At 33.7% G+C, this 18702-nt stretch overlaps 1 protein-coding gene across 1 annotated transcript in view; it reads right to left on the reverse strand.

The window, feature by feature from the left end:
• Positions 1–3661: 3661 nt before the first annotated feature.
• The window catches only part of Sdhaf3 (succinate dehydrogenase complex assembly factor 3), a 50040-nt gene continuing 34999 nt past the window's right edge, over positions 3662–18702 (reverse strand). Inside the window, exon 2 of the mRNA XM_047561625.1 lies at positions 3662–4859. Coding sequence (XP_047417581.1) covers positions 4656–4859 — 204 coding nt within the window. The 3' untranslated portion in view covers positions 3662–4655. The remainder of the gene's footprint in view (positions 4860–18702) is intronic.

The following is an 18702-nucleotide window of genomic DNA, read 5'->3' on the forward strand; positions in this document are numbered from 1 at the left end:
GCTCTTCTCAGTAATATTCAGCCTTTGTTTCTGCTAGACTCACTGAAGTCTATCAACTTCCTTCAAGTGCTCTTATTGTTGTAACCCATAATTTCATTTTATGCATTTTCAGCACTCTAATTGTGCTTATATCTCAGAGTCACTAGGATTTCTTCTTTTACTCATGGGTTATTTGGAATCATGCTAATTTCTCCAAATATGGGGCTGCTTAATCATTTACTTACCAGGTAAATGCCAGTTGAGCATTATCTTCCTAATGAATTGAACCTTTCATTATATGAAGTGACTTTTTATCCTTAGCCATGTTTCTACCTTAACAATTTTTTCAGATGTTAATGTATCCATATGGGCTTTATTTTGGTTTGTATAACTTTAGTCATCATTTTACTTTAAAACTTTCTATATATTATTCTTTAGGTATCATCTTTTATAATGGCATATAATTGGTTTCATGTTTTAACCAGTAATAATTTGTCTTTAACTGGATAACTTAGTCCATTTACATTTAATGTAATTACTGACATATCTGGGTTAGTTCTCTAAGACTGTTTTCTACTGCTATAATAATATAATATCTCAGATGGGTTAAGTTATAGAGGTTTATTCTGGCTCAGTTCTGGTCTAAGGCTGGGGCTGTATATGGTGATGGCCTTCTTGTGAGAAGAGTTCCAAGCCAGAAGAGTACCAGTCACCTCCCAAAGGCCTCACCTCTAAACATGATAGTCAGATTGTTTTCCACCCTCTCTTAATAACTCAAAATAGGGATTAAACTCCAACAGTTTCAGAAGAGGCAAACCACTACCAAATCATGACATCTATCACCTGTTTTTCCTCCTATTCCTGTCCCTCCTATGTTTCCCTTTCTGTTTTATAATTATTTTCCTATTTTTACCTTGTTACCTCAGAATTTATATATTAATTTCTGTGTAACAATCATTTTAAGTGGTTTTACTAGAAATTATATTTATATTTAAGGTTAAATATTAAATATATTTAATATTTAAAGAATAAAGGTACTAACTAGTACCTTTATTCTCTCAGACCACCCAAATTTAGAGGAATTAGTCCAGTCACTACCCTATCAACTTACATATTACTGTTGAAAGATATTTTAAATATCATTTTTAACTCTATGAAACAGCATTATTGTTCCATATAGCACAGGCTCCTTTAGATTAATCCATTATTTACAGCCTTCTGGTCTTTTATTCCATGTTTAATCACCTTCCTACTACATGAAGTATACCTTTTAGACTTTCCCTTAAGAATCAGTTGACAAACTTACTCATTTTGTAGTCTGAAACGGTCTTTATTCGGCCATCATTCTTGAAATATATTTGCTGGGTATAGTATTTTTCTCTTTGTCGTACAACTAGTTTCTGGTTTCCGTTACTGCTCCTGAGAAGTCAGTTCAAGACTAGTTGTGCATAAGACTGTGCACTGGTTACCACTTCAGCCCTCTTCTTGTCCTGCAATTTCTACTATTTCCAGGAGTGATGAAACAGAACATTCACACATTACATGAAGTGTGTTTATTACTTATAAACACACTTCATGTAGCACACTTATGCAGCAAGGACAAGAGTAGCCTTAGATTCATGACCAGCCTCTCTTCCAAGGGTCAGGAAAGCTGTCCAGGGCAAGAGTCTCATCTACACAAGCCCCAACTACACTGCTGTTGAAGGTCTCTGAAAGGCATGCCATCCTGAGTTTAATATCCGGGTGGAGACCTCATATGCTGAGTTATAGTGTTGAAGGCCATCCCATTCTAAGAGGGACAGAAACAGAACCCAGGGTGTTATGGACATTCCCTCTTTATCTCATGATGTTGCATTACCAGCATATTCTGAGTACATTTTTTCTGAGAACTACTAACAAGAAAATGGGGAAGAGCTGTGTCACCAAGCCTACTAGGGACTTGTCCTGCTCTAGGTGATGTTCCTCTGAAGGTTAACTGTGACTTCTGTTTTGGCTACTTTAATCAGTTTTTGTCTTTGGAATTCTACAGTTTTACTATTGTGTATCTAAGTGAGGATTTCATATCTATTCTGCTGAGGATAAATCTGTGGACTGGTGTTTTTTGTTTGAAAAATCCTCAGCAACTGGGGCTGGGGTTGTGGCTCAATGGAAAAGTGCTCGCCTAGCAAGCATGTGACCCGGATTTGATCCTCAGCACCACATAAAAATAAAATAAAGGTACAGTGTCCACCTACAACTAAAACAAAATATTAAAAAAAATTCTAAGTAATTATATCTTCAAATACTGCTTATGTCCCCACTACCTATTTGAAACTATTAGCTGCATATTTGATTGTTATGCTTTTCCCTATATTCTCACATTTTCAAGCTGCTTTTCTATGCAGCATGCTTCATAATTTCTTCTGTTCATTACAGTCACCAATTCTCATTTCAATTCCGTTTAATTTCTGCTAAAGTTGTTCATTGAGTTTTTTTTTTTTTAGTTATTCTATTTTCCATTTTGAGAAGTTATTGTTTTCTTTTTTCAAATATGCTAGTCATCTTTTATGAGTGCCCCGTTTCCTGGAGAGCTTTTAAGCAACCTTTCTTCTTAGCACATGTATAATATTGTTTTAGTCAGTTTTTTGTTGCTGTGACCAAAACATGTGACAAAAACAATTACAGGAAGAAAAATTTCTTTGGGGGCTCATGGTTTCAGAGGTCTTAGTCTATAGACAGATGACTCCTTTGGGGCCTAAGGTGAGAAGAACATAATGGCAGAAGGATGTGGTAGAGAAAAGCAGATGGGAACATTGCACCAGGAAGCAGACAGACTCCCTCACCATGGACAAAATATACACCCAAAAAGCATGACCCCAGGGACTCACCTTTTCCATCCATTCCCTACCTGCCTACAGTTACCATCCGATTAATCCCAGTTAGGGGATTAATGCACTGATCAGGTTAAGGCTTTCATGATCCAATCATTTTACCTCTAAGTTTTTTTTTAATTGTCTCACATGAGCTTTTGGGGAACAACTAATATTTAAACCATAACAATTATAAAATATGTTTAGTTCTAATTTCTGAGTTTTCTAGGGGTCTGTCTCTATTGCCTTAGTTACAGTGCTAACTTTCCTTGAGTTTCCTTGAGTATACTTCAAAAATTTATTTAAATCTGTCAGGTATTTATTCTGGGACGATTTTATATAAACTCATTACTTAAGTTGTTTTAGTACATAGATGACTTGAATTTGGGATAGCCTGCAACTCTGTACAAATACTGGAGCAGGTTTATCTTTTGGCTTACTCTTACTCTGACAGTATGTTCCTTAGGGTCCTGGCTTTGTGCAAAACGTGTTTCTTATGACTCTCCACTTCGTGGGGCTCTAAGTTGTTTTTTGCCCACAGTGTTTCTAAGAACAAACAAAATCAAACTTGAAATTCACGCTCAGGGCAAAGAGGCTGCAGCAGTTTCACTTAGTAATACTGGTCTTAGAATTACATAGTCTTTTAGAATACTGCTAATTCCCAGATGCATCTAAAAATGCTTTTTCTATTTTACCTAAAAAAGTTTTTAGTTTTAACACTGCTCAGATAAACACAGTCTGCCACCAATTAAAAAAGAAATCTAACATTTTGTGAAAATTCTACAAATTACATCTTCTCACTTATCAGAAAATTTCTTGGGTCCTTAAAAATTCCTTGTAAACCTAAATTTAACTGGGTTCACTTATGTGTATGCTGTTGCCTGAAAGTCAGGTCTAGGGTGGATTTGGGTAGGGTGGCTCACTATGCTTCCTAAGATCTGATCCGATAGTCTGGAGGGTCAGCTCAGGCTTAACATGGCCGTTGGGCAGGTTCCCAATGGTGCCATGGAGGTGTGCTAGGTTCTGAAGCCTAGACCCTAAGTTTGTATAATGTCACTACACCATTCCTTTGAGCAAATTCATGGCATGGGAGTAGACTTTTTGTATTTGGTAACTGCTGTATCCCCCATATCCAGAATGATGCTTGGCACATGCAGAATTTTAATGTGTCTTTTTAAAAATGTATAAATCAATTTAAGTATGAGAAAAACTTGTGTTTTTAAACTCCCCAACCATTAGGCAATAAATGAGATTCTCAAAGTAACTACAAATTATTTGAAGGGTCATTTGTTATAAATACTGTAGAAACATTATAATACTTTGTATAATCTACTATGCAAATGATAATATTGAATATTAAATCTTCTCTTTAATCTTCCATTGTGAACAATGAGTCAGAAGGAGACATGCAGAATAATGATGTATGCAATTATTAGAGTAGAAATACTTGCCATACTTTCAGAATGACAATATGATAAACTTGTTGGAATTCTACATTTGTCATTATGATATACTTAACTAATGTAGTAAAAGAAAATCCCTGAGGCTAATGCTTGAACAACAGCATTTAAAACAAAAAGTTCTCAATAATATTTCAAAGTTTGACCATTTTAGAGTCTTTCTCATTTAATCCAAAAAATGAAATTCCATTCAATAAATACTGTTATTCCAAAAATGCCTGAAGTTTTTTAGTTGTCTGCTGGTAATCCTGATCCATCCATATCAGCCAAAAATAAAATACTTAAGACTGAAATAATAACTTTAAAAAGCTAATGATTGTTAAGAAGTTCTGAATTTTACATGTTTTGTTAAACTTTACTGTATTTACTAAAATTTTGGTTTTATAGACTCAGTGATACTAAATTGCCTGTTGGGTTTAGTAGTTTCTCGCATCAGCTCCTGTAACTGTCCAATTTGCTCATCACGAAAGTCATTAAGTTTTTCTTCAGGGAGGGGGGTGCCAAAACATGCTTTTTCACTTGAATTTTGTCTGTATTCATTAGCTTGTTGCCACAATACTGCTGCATATACCTAGAAAAAAGAAAAATGAAAGTTATAGATATAAAATTAAAATAAGATTGATGTTTACTTATTTAATCATGAAGGGCTTAATGAATTCTAATTCCAAGTCACCCATTCTCCTCCATCACTAAATTTTCTGCATTTACCTAAAATATAAATAGTCATATTTTTACTAATAATTTAGTAAATCTTTACTAATAATTTACTGATAACTTCAAATACAGGTTATTTTTAGCACAGGCTTTTAGGAAAATTCTTTAGCTACAAATCCATGGTGTAAGTGTTTGTAGGGTGGGATCCCATGGATGGGCATTGGAAGCATGCATGTACCAGCCAAAACCATAAGCAAAACTGTAGATACACAAGTATGCACATACTTCAGGACCACAGCTTTCATTAGTATTTCAAAGAGGGTCCATGGATCTTATAGGCTTAAAAGTGGGTCTCAAAATTGTCTATTTCCCTATCTTCAATTAAAAATTTAAAATGCTAGAGAAATTTTTTTATCCTTTTAGCCTTCAATATTTAACAACCACCTTTGTCAGGAAAAAAATCTATATTTTTCATGGTATCATTTTACTCTTAGCATGTTCAATCTAATATTCAACTACCACTTTTTTCAGTATCATTTTTAAAACAGACTCTCACTCAAAATTAATCTTCTAATCTGACAGGAAGATTTCATTTCATGTATTTCATTTCATTAAGTTAAAGATTATATGTAGGACTGGGGTTGTGGCTCAGTGGTACAACACTTGCCTAGCAAGTATGAGGCACTGGGTTTGATTCTCAGCACCGTATATAAATAAACAAAATAAAGGTCCATCAAGAACTAAAAATAAATAAATAATAAAGATTATAGGTATATGCTGGGTAAGTGAATGAACTGGTTTATTCTGAATAATGCTACTATCCAATCTGGTTTATGACACCTAAATTGTTTATAAATGCTAGATTGCTAGCATCACTAAAGCAGTTTTAATTCTAATTCCAAACTTTCACTTGTATTAAAAATCATGTTTTCTTCATGCTTTCCAGAAATCCACTTCATAACATAACAATATTGCGCATACCATAAGGCTCGCCATTTCCACTTCCAAGTATATGCTTCAGGGCAGTGTTTCTCAATATTGGCACTACTGAGATTTTTGGACAATTTGGGTATTCTTTGTTGTGGAGTGGGTGGGAGCTTTTTCTTTATTACTGTGTTTCACAGGATCTTATTCTCCAACCACTAGATGCCAGTAGCATCCCTCCCCTTAATCTTTATAATGAAAAAGGCCCTAAACATTGTCAAAGGCCCCAAACATTGGCAGGCAAAATCGCCCCTGTTTGAGAACTATCCTAAAGAAGTTTTCAAACATGCGAATAAGTGCCATGCACAAACATGTTCACTGGAGCATTGCTTGTTAAAGCAAAATACTGGAAACAATCTATCCATACTTCAAGAGAAGAAAGGACAAATACACGGAAGTTTATTCAAACAATGGACTAACAAGAACAGCAACTGAACTAAATATCTACATACCAACATGGGTGAATCTAAAAAAGTGAATTTAAGTTATTAATTTATAGAAATGATAAGGCCAATTCTCAAATTCACAAATATAAAAGGGGCTTTAATACACAAAACAATCTTGAACAAGAACAAAACTGGAGGATTCACACTTGTGCAATTTCAAAACTGCATGGAATGGGCATTAGGACAGACATATAACACCAAGAGAACTGAGTCAATAACCCAGAAATAAACCTATAAAATATATAGCTCCACTGATTTCCAACATGGGTGTCAAGCCTACTCCATAGGGGAAATAGTCTCTTTAACAAATGGTTATGGAAAAATTGAATTTCCACATGCAAAAGGGTGGAGTTGGATTCTTTCTACCATATAAAAACTAAGTCAAAATGAATCAAAGGTCTAAATATGAGGTAAAATTATAAAACTCTCAGGAAAAACAGTACAGGTAAATATTTGTGATCTTTGATTTGGCAATTGGTTCTTACAAATGACACCAACAGTCTGAGCAACAAAACAATAAGTAAAATTGTTATCATCAAAAGTAAAAACTTTTGTGCATAAAAGATAAAACAGAATGAAAAAAATATTTGCAGATCACATACTTGATAAGTTTTATATCCAGAATACATAAAAAACTAACTTATCAACAAGATAACATAATTAAAAATGGCAAAAGACTACAATAAATATTTTTCTAGATAGTCAACATTGTCATCAAGGAAATAGCACAAAGAGATACAACTTCACATCTAGGAGGGCTACTGACGAGCCAGAAAAAAACGTGTTAGCGTGTTCAGAATGTAAAATGATATAGCCACTGCAGCAAAGACTTTGGAAGTTCTTCAAAAGTAAAATACACTCAGATAAATTCTCAAAATTTCAGAAACAGGAATTCAAACAGGTATTTATTTGTATAAAAAACGTCAGAGCAGCATTATTCACAAGAGCCAATATGTAGAAACAAGGCAAGTGCCCATCAACAGATAAATCATGAACAGACTCACAATGAAATATTTTTTATCCATATAAAGGAATGAAATTCTGATACAAGCTAAAATATGGATGTACCTTAAAAGCATCACGCTGTTAAATAAGCCAGATACAAAAGGGCAAGTATTATTTCAATTATGTGAAATATCTACAATAGGCAAATTCATAGAAACAAGGTAGAACAAAAATTATCAGGTGCTGGGAGGAGGTGGAATGGGTGTTATTGCTTAATATTCACAGTGTTTCTCTTTGGGTGAAGAAAACATCCACCATTCTAACCATTTTTATGTTTTTGTAATAGAAAAAAAGAAATGCAAGGAGCTCCATTTCTGTTAAAGGTAGAGTAACTTTCATCAGAACCCTCTTGCAGATAGCATTGTAAACTCTGGTACACAGTACATAATAAAACAATAATCCAAAGACACAAGTTGGACAGAAATAGGAAAGGAATTGACTCTTTGAAGGACAGCAGAGGACATCAGGGTAGATTCTCATTCTTCTCTTTTTGTCTGAAGGAAGATTCTTTTGGTGCTGAAAGAAGATTAGAACTTGGAGAGTGGCCTGCAGAGTCCCTAATGAGCAATCAAAGGAGTTTGGAATACCCACAGCAATTGGAAAGTGAAAAGGGAAAGTGCAAGCATGGGTAAAGGGCAGAAAGATCAATGGATCATTTCAATGAATAACATAAAAGAAGAAACAACCAGACGTTATGTGCCTCCTGACTGAAGTATATTTTACCTATACCAAAAATAAACCTGTACCTAATGAGCCTCTACTCCATTAATTAATAGGAAATACAGAAGGCAAAGTAAAGTATTACACATAACCATGGGAGTGCAACCAGCAAAATTCAGATTATGGAAAACTAAATTTTAAAGGAAAACTTTAAAATTACATAAGTAATAAAGGAAAAATATCAACATTACAATGAAGAAATCTGAAGGATACACCTCAACCAGATGATCAAGAAAATATCACCATTAGTAAGTGACCTTGAAATCATAAGCCCCTGATCATTAGTCATTGAAAATGGTGTTATCACCTCTGTAGTTTTCCTCCCAATAATGTAAATCAATCTAAATCATAAGAAAACACAAGATAAAACTAAATTATTGGAGACTCATAAAAATAACTGATCAGTATTTCTCAGGTCAAGAGACATGAGGAAAGACTAAGGAACTTCATCAGATTAGAGCAAATAAAGGCAACTTGACAACTGAATATGATGTGGGATCTTGGATTAAACCCTGGAACAGCAAACGAGCATAGTGCAAATCTGTTGAAACTAAATATATTTTCTAATTTAGTTAAAATTAATGCATCAATGTTAATTTCTTAGTTCTAATCATCCTACTATAGCTTTGTAAGGTATTAACATGGGGAGAAGCTGGCAAAGGGTATGGGAATTCTGTACTGTCTTGGAAACTAAGTCTAAAATTAACTCAAAAATCTAAAAATGAAAAATTTTAAAAGATTTGAGAGTTCAATGAATTACAATGTATCCATGTAATTCTTATTCAATCAAAAACTTTAAGAATTACTGTTAGGCTGGGTTTATAGCTCAGTGGAAGAGAACTTGCCTTATAGGTACAAGGTTCTGGGTTCAATCTCCAAGTACTGCCAAAAATAAAAGAATTACTGCTAATTTTGAAGTCATAATACATACTAAGCATCCCCAATATGAAAATCCAAAATGCTCAAAAGTTTCAGGTTTGGGAGCATTTCAGAATTCAGATTAGGGATGCTCAACTGGTAAAGCCTATGCAAACCAAAATTTAAAAAAATTCTGAAACACTTCTCGGCCCAAGCATAACAGCTAAGGGATATTTGACCTGTAATAGTATTATGGTTAATTTTAAAAAGTCTCTGTTAGGGATAGATATTGAAGCATCTGTAAATAAAATTATGTTTCTGACTTGCTTTAAAATGATATGGAGAAAAGGGGCAGAGTTATAGATAAAACAAGATTAGCCATGAACTGATAAATGTTGCAGTCAAGTGATGTATGCATGGTGATTCACTGTGTTCTCTGAACATGCATATATGTTTGATATTTTTCCCATTAGTTTCTTAAAAGTATGTATGTATATATACATAATGCACATAACTTAAAATCAGAAATATAAATCAACAGAATTAACTATGTATAAATACTAATCTGAAACTATTTCAATCACTTATAAATTCCAACTATGGGTTTGAAATTTCTTATCTAAAAAACATGACAAGTCCTAAGGGACTAACCCTCCCCTGTCTAACCATAGGCATGTAACTCTTTAATATATTGCTTTATTGACCTGAAAATCATAACTTTCAATTATTAGTTTCAGTAAGGAATACAAAGCACCTTCAAAGTAAAATTTTATTTTTGTGAATCGGTGAAGAAAATAAAACTTTCTTCAGATTCAAATATTGTCTGTTCTTTGTAATCTCAGTTTCTAAAACACCTAAAAAATGTTTTTTGTGGATTCATCAAGATTCAAAGAATAAAACCATTAGTTTTGAAGGTATCTTTGCTCAATCTTGATACTTTTAATATTACAATGCAGTTACAATGATTATCTGCTTTGTTCATTATAGTTCTTGTTAATCCCCTTTGATCCTCATTCTCTCCTGCTGCCAATTAACCATTTCACTGTTTCTTCTGCCACTCTAAAAGTAGTCATTAGAAAACATATTAAGATTCTTTAATTTAAAAAGTCTACATTTAAATTTACCAGCAGTTTTTCTTAAATTTCCTAGCATTTTTCCTTAAGTATGTAAGACAGAGTCTTACATAGGTTTTATGGGAATTTCCTCAGTAAAAGAATAAGATTTCAGAATTACTACTCTATCACGGTGAACCTTGGTTTAACTAAATTTGTGTGCCATTAAATTAGCATTTGTATTCATAATGTAAGTTTAAGTTGCTAGATGTGTGCTATTTTCCCCACAGGCTAGAATCAAATAAAACTCCTTATACAGCTGGCACACAAAAATTGAGACTGTTCTTAAGAACAAATCTGTGCCATGAATTCTCCAAGTGCCAATAAGGAAGAGAATTGGCAACAAGAGAATAGGATTTGAATGTGGAATAGTGATAGACATAGAAAGCAAGAAAGTCACAGAAAATAAATTCATGGATTTCAGAGAATTGAGCTGCCAAGCATGAATAAAAGGAATATCAGGAAAGAAAAGTTACTGGCCCCATTCATATCTTAAATTTATCTATACAGAAAGATAAGAAATTGATCAAATTAACTGTGGTACATCTATACTATGGAACAATATGTGATAGTTAAAAAGAGTAGTCAAGAATGTATTGACAAGAGTTCCCAAGACAAATAGAAAATCAACTTACAAGATATTATGTAAATATAATGCTTTTTTAGGCTTTAAAATGTGTAAAAATTTATATATACAACAGAATATTTATGTGAAAGTAGGCTATAAGGATGGTCACAAAACTTGGGTGGGTGGTCTTTCACATTTTGTCCTGAACACCTTTACCTCCTTGCTATTCTAAAATTTTAAATAATAAAGACTTACATAATTAAATGGCGAGAAAGCTGGGAGAAGAGAAATTACAGGAGAAAGACTTTGAAATGAGTAAGTTGAGGCTCTGGTTTTTCAGAACTTGTCCTAACAATAAGAATCAAATCAATTTGCCAGCTAAAATTAATTAATTTAACCATAAGAAATAACCAAACTCAGGTTCTAATTTTTTAATCACATCTAGTATTTTCTTTCCTTGGTTTCTTGGAAACCCCAAAATATAAACATTTAATTGTAAAATCACAACATATAAAAACCCAAACTGACTAAGTAAATAAAAGGATAGTTGCTTCACACACACACAAGGTCATATTTAGGAAAACATGTTTTTCATAGGCCTCCTTTTAATAGTTGTTAAGGTTTGGATCTGGAAAGTCCCCCAAAGGTTCATGTATTGAATGCTTTGTTCCCAAAGTAGCTAAGTTCAGAGGTGGTGCTTTTGGGAAGTGACTGGATCATGAGGGCTCTGAACTCATCCATCAATCAGTCCATTGATGGATTCAGAGTTGAATGGACTAGTGGGAGGTGGTAGAAACTATAGGAAGTAGGACCTAGTTGAAGGAAATGGGTCACTGGGGACTTGCCCTTGGGAACTCTATCTTGTCCCTAGATCCTTCCTCTCTCTCTCTGCTACCCGGCTGCCCTGTGTGAGCAGTTCTACTCTGCCATGCCCTTCTGCCATGATGTTCTGCCTCACCACAGACCCACAACAAAGAAGCCAGCTGATCAAGAATTATAACCTCTGAAACCATGAGTCAAAATAAATCTTTCCTCCTTTATTTACTCCATGTATTTTTAAAAGCATGGATTTTTTTAACCAACAAAACCAATGGTTTTAAGTTAGAACTTTTCTCGAATTATATTTTCTATGTACCCCCGGTCCCATTTAAAAACCTGACATTTCATTACATTTCAGATTAGTTCATAAAAATGCTACCCCAAATTTTCTAACACATAATCAGAATTAGTCTAAAGAAACCTAGCTTTCTTTTAAATTACATAAATTCTTTAACAATCTCCCCAAAAGAATAAAAAAGATTAAAGCATGTGTTGCCCTTCTCACAATCTGCTAGAAAGCTAAAATAGTAGTAATTGTTTTCATAAATTTGATGAATTATTTCAAGTCCTTCCATGTAAACTTCCAAACAAAAGGACAATTATTAAATCTAGAAAGAAACAAATACCTTTCTCCCAATTTTATTCAATTATCATAAGATTCTATTCAGTAACACTGAACCAATAAATTTAAATTTGCAGCATTTAGTCAAACTTTCCCTAGAGAACTGATTAAAAATGTCAGGTCTCCTTGTAGAGCAAAAACACAAAAACACCCTCCTCCACAAGAAAGCTGAAAGTTACCCAAATTACAATAACTAAATGCAAAGGCACTTTGGGGATTTGAAGCACATCTGCCCAAGTCCTTAATACAGACAATTCATATTCTAGAAAAAAGGAATCTGTTGCAATGAAATAAATTTGGTTTCTTGGCTCTTTTTTGACCAGGTTTTATGATTTTCAAGTCACTGAGGATAGATTATCCATTTTTATAGCACGAGATAGCAAATAAATGTTATTTCTCAACTCTTAAACACTTAAATTCATAGAATACAAACAAGGATAGAAAATAATACAAGTGCCACCAATAAGTGTATTTCTCAGGTGGCAGTGAAGCCAGGGCCTCTCTGGAGTCAAGTTCCCCAGGTTCCTCTGCCCATTGCAGTAAACCAAACTCAGGATTCATCTGTGACTCCAGGATTGAGCAAGAAAGGTATTAGTTGCAACTTACAGTACAGAGGGGGAATTAAAAAAAAAAAAAAAGGAAAGAAAAAAAAATCCGGAATAAAAGCAAAAACATGGAAAGTTCTTGGCTAAGGAAGCAGAATAAGTAAATGTTAGAGAAGATGTGACTCTCAAATACTCTCTACTTTTTCTACTATGAATTCTGTATGTCCTTGACATTAGACATATACAAAAGAAATATGACAATGTCAAAAATAAGAAATCAGTGCAAATAAGTACATTCTTATTTATGAAATTCATCCAAAAGTTCCTAGAAGCTTAACATCATTGTAAAGGTTAATATCATATGTAACTATAAAATTATTTTGGTACCAGAGATTGAACTGAGGGTCATTTAACCAGAGTCACATCCAAAGCTCTTTTTTATTTTATTTTACTTTAGGACAGGGTCTCTCTAAGTTGCTGAGACTGGCTTTGAACTTGGCGATCCTCCTGCCTCAGCCTCCTGAGTTGCTGGGAATACAGGAGTATACCATCACTGCCTGGCATAAAACTAATTTTAAAAATATATTTTCCTGAACATTTCAAAAACCACTGAGGTAAACAGACTGTACACTTGATGCTTTATACAGCAACTTCAATTTTTCTCCAAAGATATGATTTGCATCAGTAAGTTTTATAAAGTTCATTATGCTGTAGTATTAAGCCAATGATACAATGATGCATTCACACAGGGTAGCTAAAAATGATAAAAACTATGATCCAGCATTCTAATTATCAGAACATCTTTACTAGAACTACCAAACAGTTACAGGACAATAATGAGATCTGCACTGCCTACCTAAGAGGATTATGGTTAGAATTACATGATAAACTGTTGGTATTTTTAAAAGGTACTTGAATCCAGGCCATGAAACACCACAGAGTTCTAATTCTCCTTGCATTTATAGTGTCTTTATGAGTACTCTTCCCCTTCCCTGGAATGTTCTTCTCATGGTTGACTGCTGTTTCTCTCTCAGATATCAGGTTAAATGTCTCTTCCGTGGAGAGGTCTTTCTAACTCGTCTATTTAGCTTGCTACTCTTTCTTAGTATCCAGATTTCCTGCCTGGTACTTACCCTAATCAGACATTATTTTGTTTCTCCCACTATAAAAGTCCATGAAAAACAGGAATACATTTTTTTCATTACCAAATTTCCTTCATCTAGCATAGTACTTGGAAACAAAGACATGCTCAGTAATTATAATTTTCGTGATTAATAAATGTCATCCAAACATTTACCAAAACCCAGTTGTAAGGTAGTAAAGGCATAATGTCAAACTGAAAACTACCATGTAAAATACCTCATCTTCTAGATTTTTAGAAGGATCCACAATTTAAGATTATATCATATTTGTAAATCTTATAGTGGTAGAGAGAAATTTTTACAAAGTTCTAATTTGAGCTTTCAAGTGAAAATATTACCTTTGGCAAGAAATAGTTGTTTTACTTGAAGTGATAGAATCACTCCATTAATTCTAGAGAAAATGTCTGCAAATGCCCAAGTCTGAAAAACAATTGTCAGTTAAAGGGGAGTAAAATGAAAAAAAAAAAAAAAAAAAAAAAAAAGTGTCTTATTTAGCTTGCTACTCAAATATTTGCACAAGTGCTTTTACTCAAATAAGCATCACATTTCAGTTAAAGGCAGAAGTAATTTCTGAGTACTTCCCATAGAATTTTAGACACATACTCAAAGGTCCATGTTTAAAAAAATTAATGTTTATTGTTTCATGAAGGATGTTCTTAAACAATATTGGCCTTTTTTAAAACTGTAAGTGCAAAGCAATGATGATATGATAACTGCTTGTGTTACAGTCTGTTAACTGTTGTTTTGGGTTTTTGTTTTTGTTTTAGATGCTGGGGCTCAAAACCAGGGTCTAACACATGCTAGGGCATCAAGCACTCTACTACTGAGCTATACCCCTAGCACACGGCCTCAACTTAGGCAAAGGTATCAGTAGTTTTATCCACTGCTGATTTTGAGTATCAGTCGCAATTCTGGAATGCAACTTTTCCAAAGTATCTTTCAGGGAGCTCTAATCTCACTAAATGCTCTTCCTTCTGAAAAGATAACCTCTACTTAGGTGTATGTGGAAAATACTACACACTATATAGTTCATCCTAGAGATTAATGAAAATATTTTTCAAAGCACACAATTGAGAAAACACTTCAGAAATTTCATCTTTAGAAGGAAGATTTCAACTTACATCACAGAATAGTCAACTCTTTGACTTTGCATTTTTCAAATGCTACCTCACTGCCAATTATCTAACTCCTATAAGAGCTGAACAAAAACTCTAAGAACAAAATGAATAAAGTATTTATATGATTTCTTTCAAAATATGAAGAGGTGGTTAACATGAAACAATGAAGCAAATGAGTAAGACATGAAACAAATCGAACTATTGAAAAGAGAAATGATGATTTGCCTAAAATTAATCAAGAAAACCTAAAGATTCATTACACATGTTAGAATAAGGAAATTGTTCAGTAAAATCAGTACCAAAATTAACTGCACTACATGATACAAAAAAAATTTAAAACTTGACAAATTTTAGAATCTAATAGAATCAAGGAAGAGTTAGATAGAAGCACTAATCTACATAGAGATATTAAATTCTTAATAAGGGTTTCAACCCAATTACAATGAAAAAAAGAAATGAAAGATTATGTTTGGAATAGGGATTATCTCTGCTATCAGAGTTTAGTTGCTCATGTGTTTACCTGATCCAAATTATTGACCTCCACCCCTGTTCACAACACCTAACAAGTCAAGGAGTCAGACCTTACAAACCAGGTCCTCCATTCCCAACCAATTCCAAATTCTCATAGATGAAGTTTATACTGTTTGTCCCACACTCAATTATCTTAACCAGGAAAGAAATAATGTGCCCATGATCATTTAGTAGGGCTTCTGAGACTTTCTGAGAAAGGATGTAGACAGATTTTCTACACACAAGTATAGAAGCGGAAAGAAAATGTCAATCTAGAAGGGGAAAAGGAAAGAAAACAGCAATACTGGAGAATACAGCTGCCACAAATGGCAAAAAGTAAATATTCCATATGTACAGATTGCAAATATTACCTTTAAAAAAGTTAAAATCACAGGCAAATGGGCAGAAAACCCTGTTCATTTATAATGCAGGATAATTCCAAATTTCAAAAATGAAAAAAAACCAGATTACATTAAAAAAATTTGAATTATGCTTTGGTGCAATGAGTTTAGAAAATCTCCAAAGAATTATCAAGAAAATAAAATGAGCAGTATGGTTCTAACAAATTATTAATTCATATTCTGGCAGTTATCAAAAAAACTCCACAGCATCTACGTAATTCTCAGACATTCTCCAGAGCAATCTATTAAAAGATCAAGTGAGTTACTACATCAAACTAAGTCTTTTAAAACCTCACAGAAACTGGGTACAGTGGCATATGCCTAAATCCCAGCTACTCAAGAGGCTCAGGGAGGAAGATCACAAACTTGAGGACAACACAGGCCATTGACCCTGTCTCAAAATAAAAAGAACTGGTGAGAGGCTGGGGATATGGCTCAGGGGTAGAGCATTTGCCTAGCATGCAGAAGGTCCTGAGCTCAATTCCCAGTATCACAAAAAATGGAGGGAAAAATCACACATGAAATTGGTATGTTACAGTCCAATTTGGGGTTACATGCCATGATTCAAAGCAAATTATTATTATTGTGACACTTTGTTTCTGAAAGAAAAATATTAACAAAAATATACCATGTCCTCAGAGTTATTCTCTACATTTAGATTTTATGTTAATGAACCAAATGAGACACTTCAGCATTATCACAATCATATTTCAAATTACCCAGAAAACATATGTATAATTAAGCTAAAAAAATTAAAAATAATTTACTAAAGACTATATGATTAAGCATATTTTAACAATTTTGGACACTCATAATTTTAAAACAGAACAGGAAAAAGAGGTAACAAAAATTGAGAAACATTTTTTAAAGGTTTAAAAAATGGGGGGGCACAATAAAAGCACAAAGCTGAAGTATACAGCCTCTTGAACATACCCCTCTTTAAACACCTTGGCAAGGAAAAAAGTACTGAATATTATAAATTGTTACCAAGCATTTCCAAGTGGGAATGTCTGGATTAGGCAAATGAGAATTTGGATCCTCTTAAAAGCAAGACACTGTAGTGGAAAAAGATACATAGTCATAAAATTCCTTATTTATCACTGGCTATGCTTAAAACTTTCAGATATGCATGTGATTCTTCAAATTGCAAAAACAGTGATTATGATTTTTACTGTTGTACAAGATCCTTCACCATCTGGCTCCTTATTTCACCACCGTCATTACAAAGCACCAATATTCTGTGCTTGTCTGTGTATCTGTCAACATATATTCCTTTAAGATTTATCTCAAACATCACTTTCTCCATGATAAGAGTTTTATGGTACTCTGGGATTCAATACATATATTCTTTATAGCATACTTCTTATTGTTGAAATTTCTTACATTAGAATTTAAAAGCAAAGTCCTGAAAGCAAAAGATCATGCCTGGATATTCATGTGCCTTCAATGTCTGGCAATACCAGGTATGAACATGTTACCAGGAAAGGGAATCAATATGTAAATGTTCTGATCAATCAAAATCCATGTTTTCAGTTGACTTAACATTTTGTTTCACAAGGGAAAACTACTAATTTAAAACTGAAATATGTATAGTAATTTCTTCAATTTTGCAAAAACAGAGATAACTTGACCATTTCAATGAACAAATTTGCAATCTGTCAGAATTCAGACACTGATTCATCTCAGTAAATGAAGATAATAATGTAAGTGCAAAAGGACGGGATGCAGACCTCAAAGGATTCAGAGAAGCCTTTATTCACCTATATATGGTGGAAGGTCAATGTTTAGGGCCCAGTATTCAGTATCTGCCTCTCTCCCCCAGGTCCCATCATTATCAAGAAAGGATCTGCTGGGAGGTTAATGCTTGGCTAGTTTCCCTTTCCTCCTCCCAAGCCACACTTCTCTCCATTTTTCTTTCGGGGCTATCTTGCAGAAATATTATTTTCCATAACCCTTCAAGTAAGGACAAATAAAATATGATTTGGAGATTTTTATTTCTCCCTTATACTGCTTTACAAAATCTTCTGTAAAGTCCTTTTTTTTAATCAGAAAAACATAGTATCATAAAAAGGCAACAAGGTTCTCCTTAATTCCAAAGTCAACTTTTAAAGAGAACTAAATGGAATGTTAACTAGTAGCCAAAATGAAAACAAGTAAGCATCAAATGAAACAAACCAAGGAAAATCACTTTCAGATGCCCTAATCTGAAGTCAAACTTATTTTGCCAGTATAAAACAAGTGTAATGTGATCTCTTAAAAAAACTCAAAGTCAGGTGTGGTGGTGCACACCTGTAATATCAGCAGCTCAGGAGGCTGAGGCAGGAGGATCCCAAGTTCAAAGCCAGCCTCAACAATTTAGTGAGACCCTAAACAACTAAGTGAGACCCTTTTTCAAAATAAAAAATAAAAGGGCTGGGGAATATGGTTCAATGGTTAAGCACCCCTGGGTTCAATCCCCAGTATCCCCCCAAAATTTCAATCAAAGAGGAGTTCTAAGGATTTCCATACCTTTCTCTATTCTTTCTTCTGTATAATGTAAAACCTGTTTTACTAAAATCAATATTCTCTAGAGTAAATCACAACAATTTTACTTAACTTTTATTTTTATTGAAAGGACAAAATGTAGCTATTTTATATATGTAAAAATTTTCTCAAATGCTAATAAATCTACAGATTGCTTTTAAAAAAAGTTTTCAGAGGACAGTTCTCTTGGAGACACTGCCTCAGCTTTCCGGGCAACTACAATTTAATCTTACAAGTAACTCTAAGCTACTGTTTTCCATTTGTCTCCTAATAGCCATGACACATTTTTTCAAACTATGTTCCCAATATATTTATACATCTTTCCTGTAGTTTCAGCACACTATGTAATGATTACATGATAATGTTGTTTCAGTGCATAGCAAATTA

Source organism: Sciurus carolinensis, chromosome 8, assembly GCF_902686445.1.
Source record: "Sciurus carolinensis chromosome 8, mSciCar1.2, whole genome shotgun sequence".
NCBI classification, from domain to species: Eukaryota; Metazoa; Chordata; class Mammalia; order Rodentia; family Sciuridae; genus Sciurus; species Sciurus carolinensis.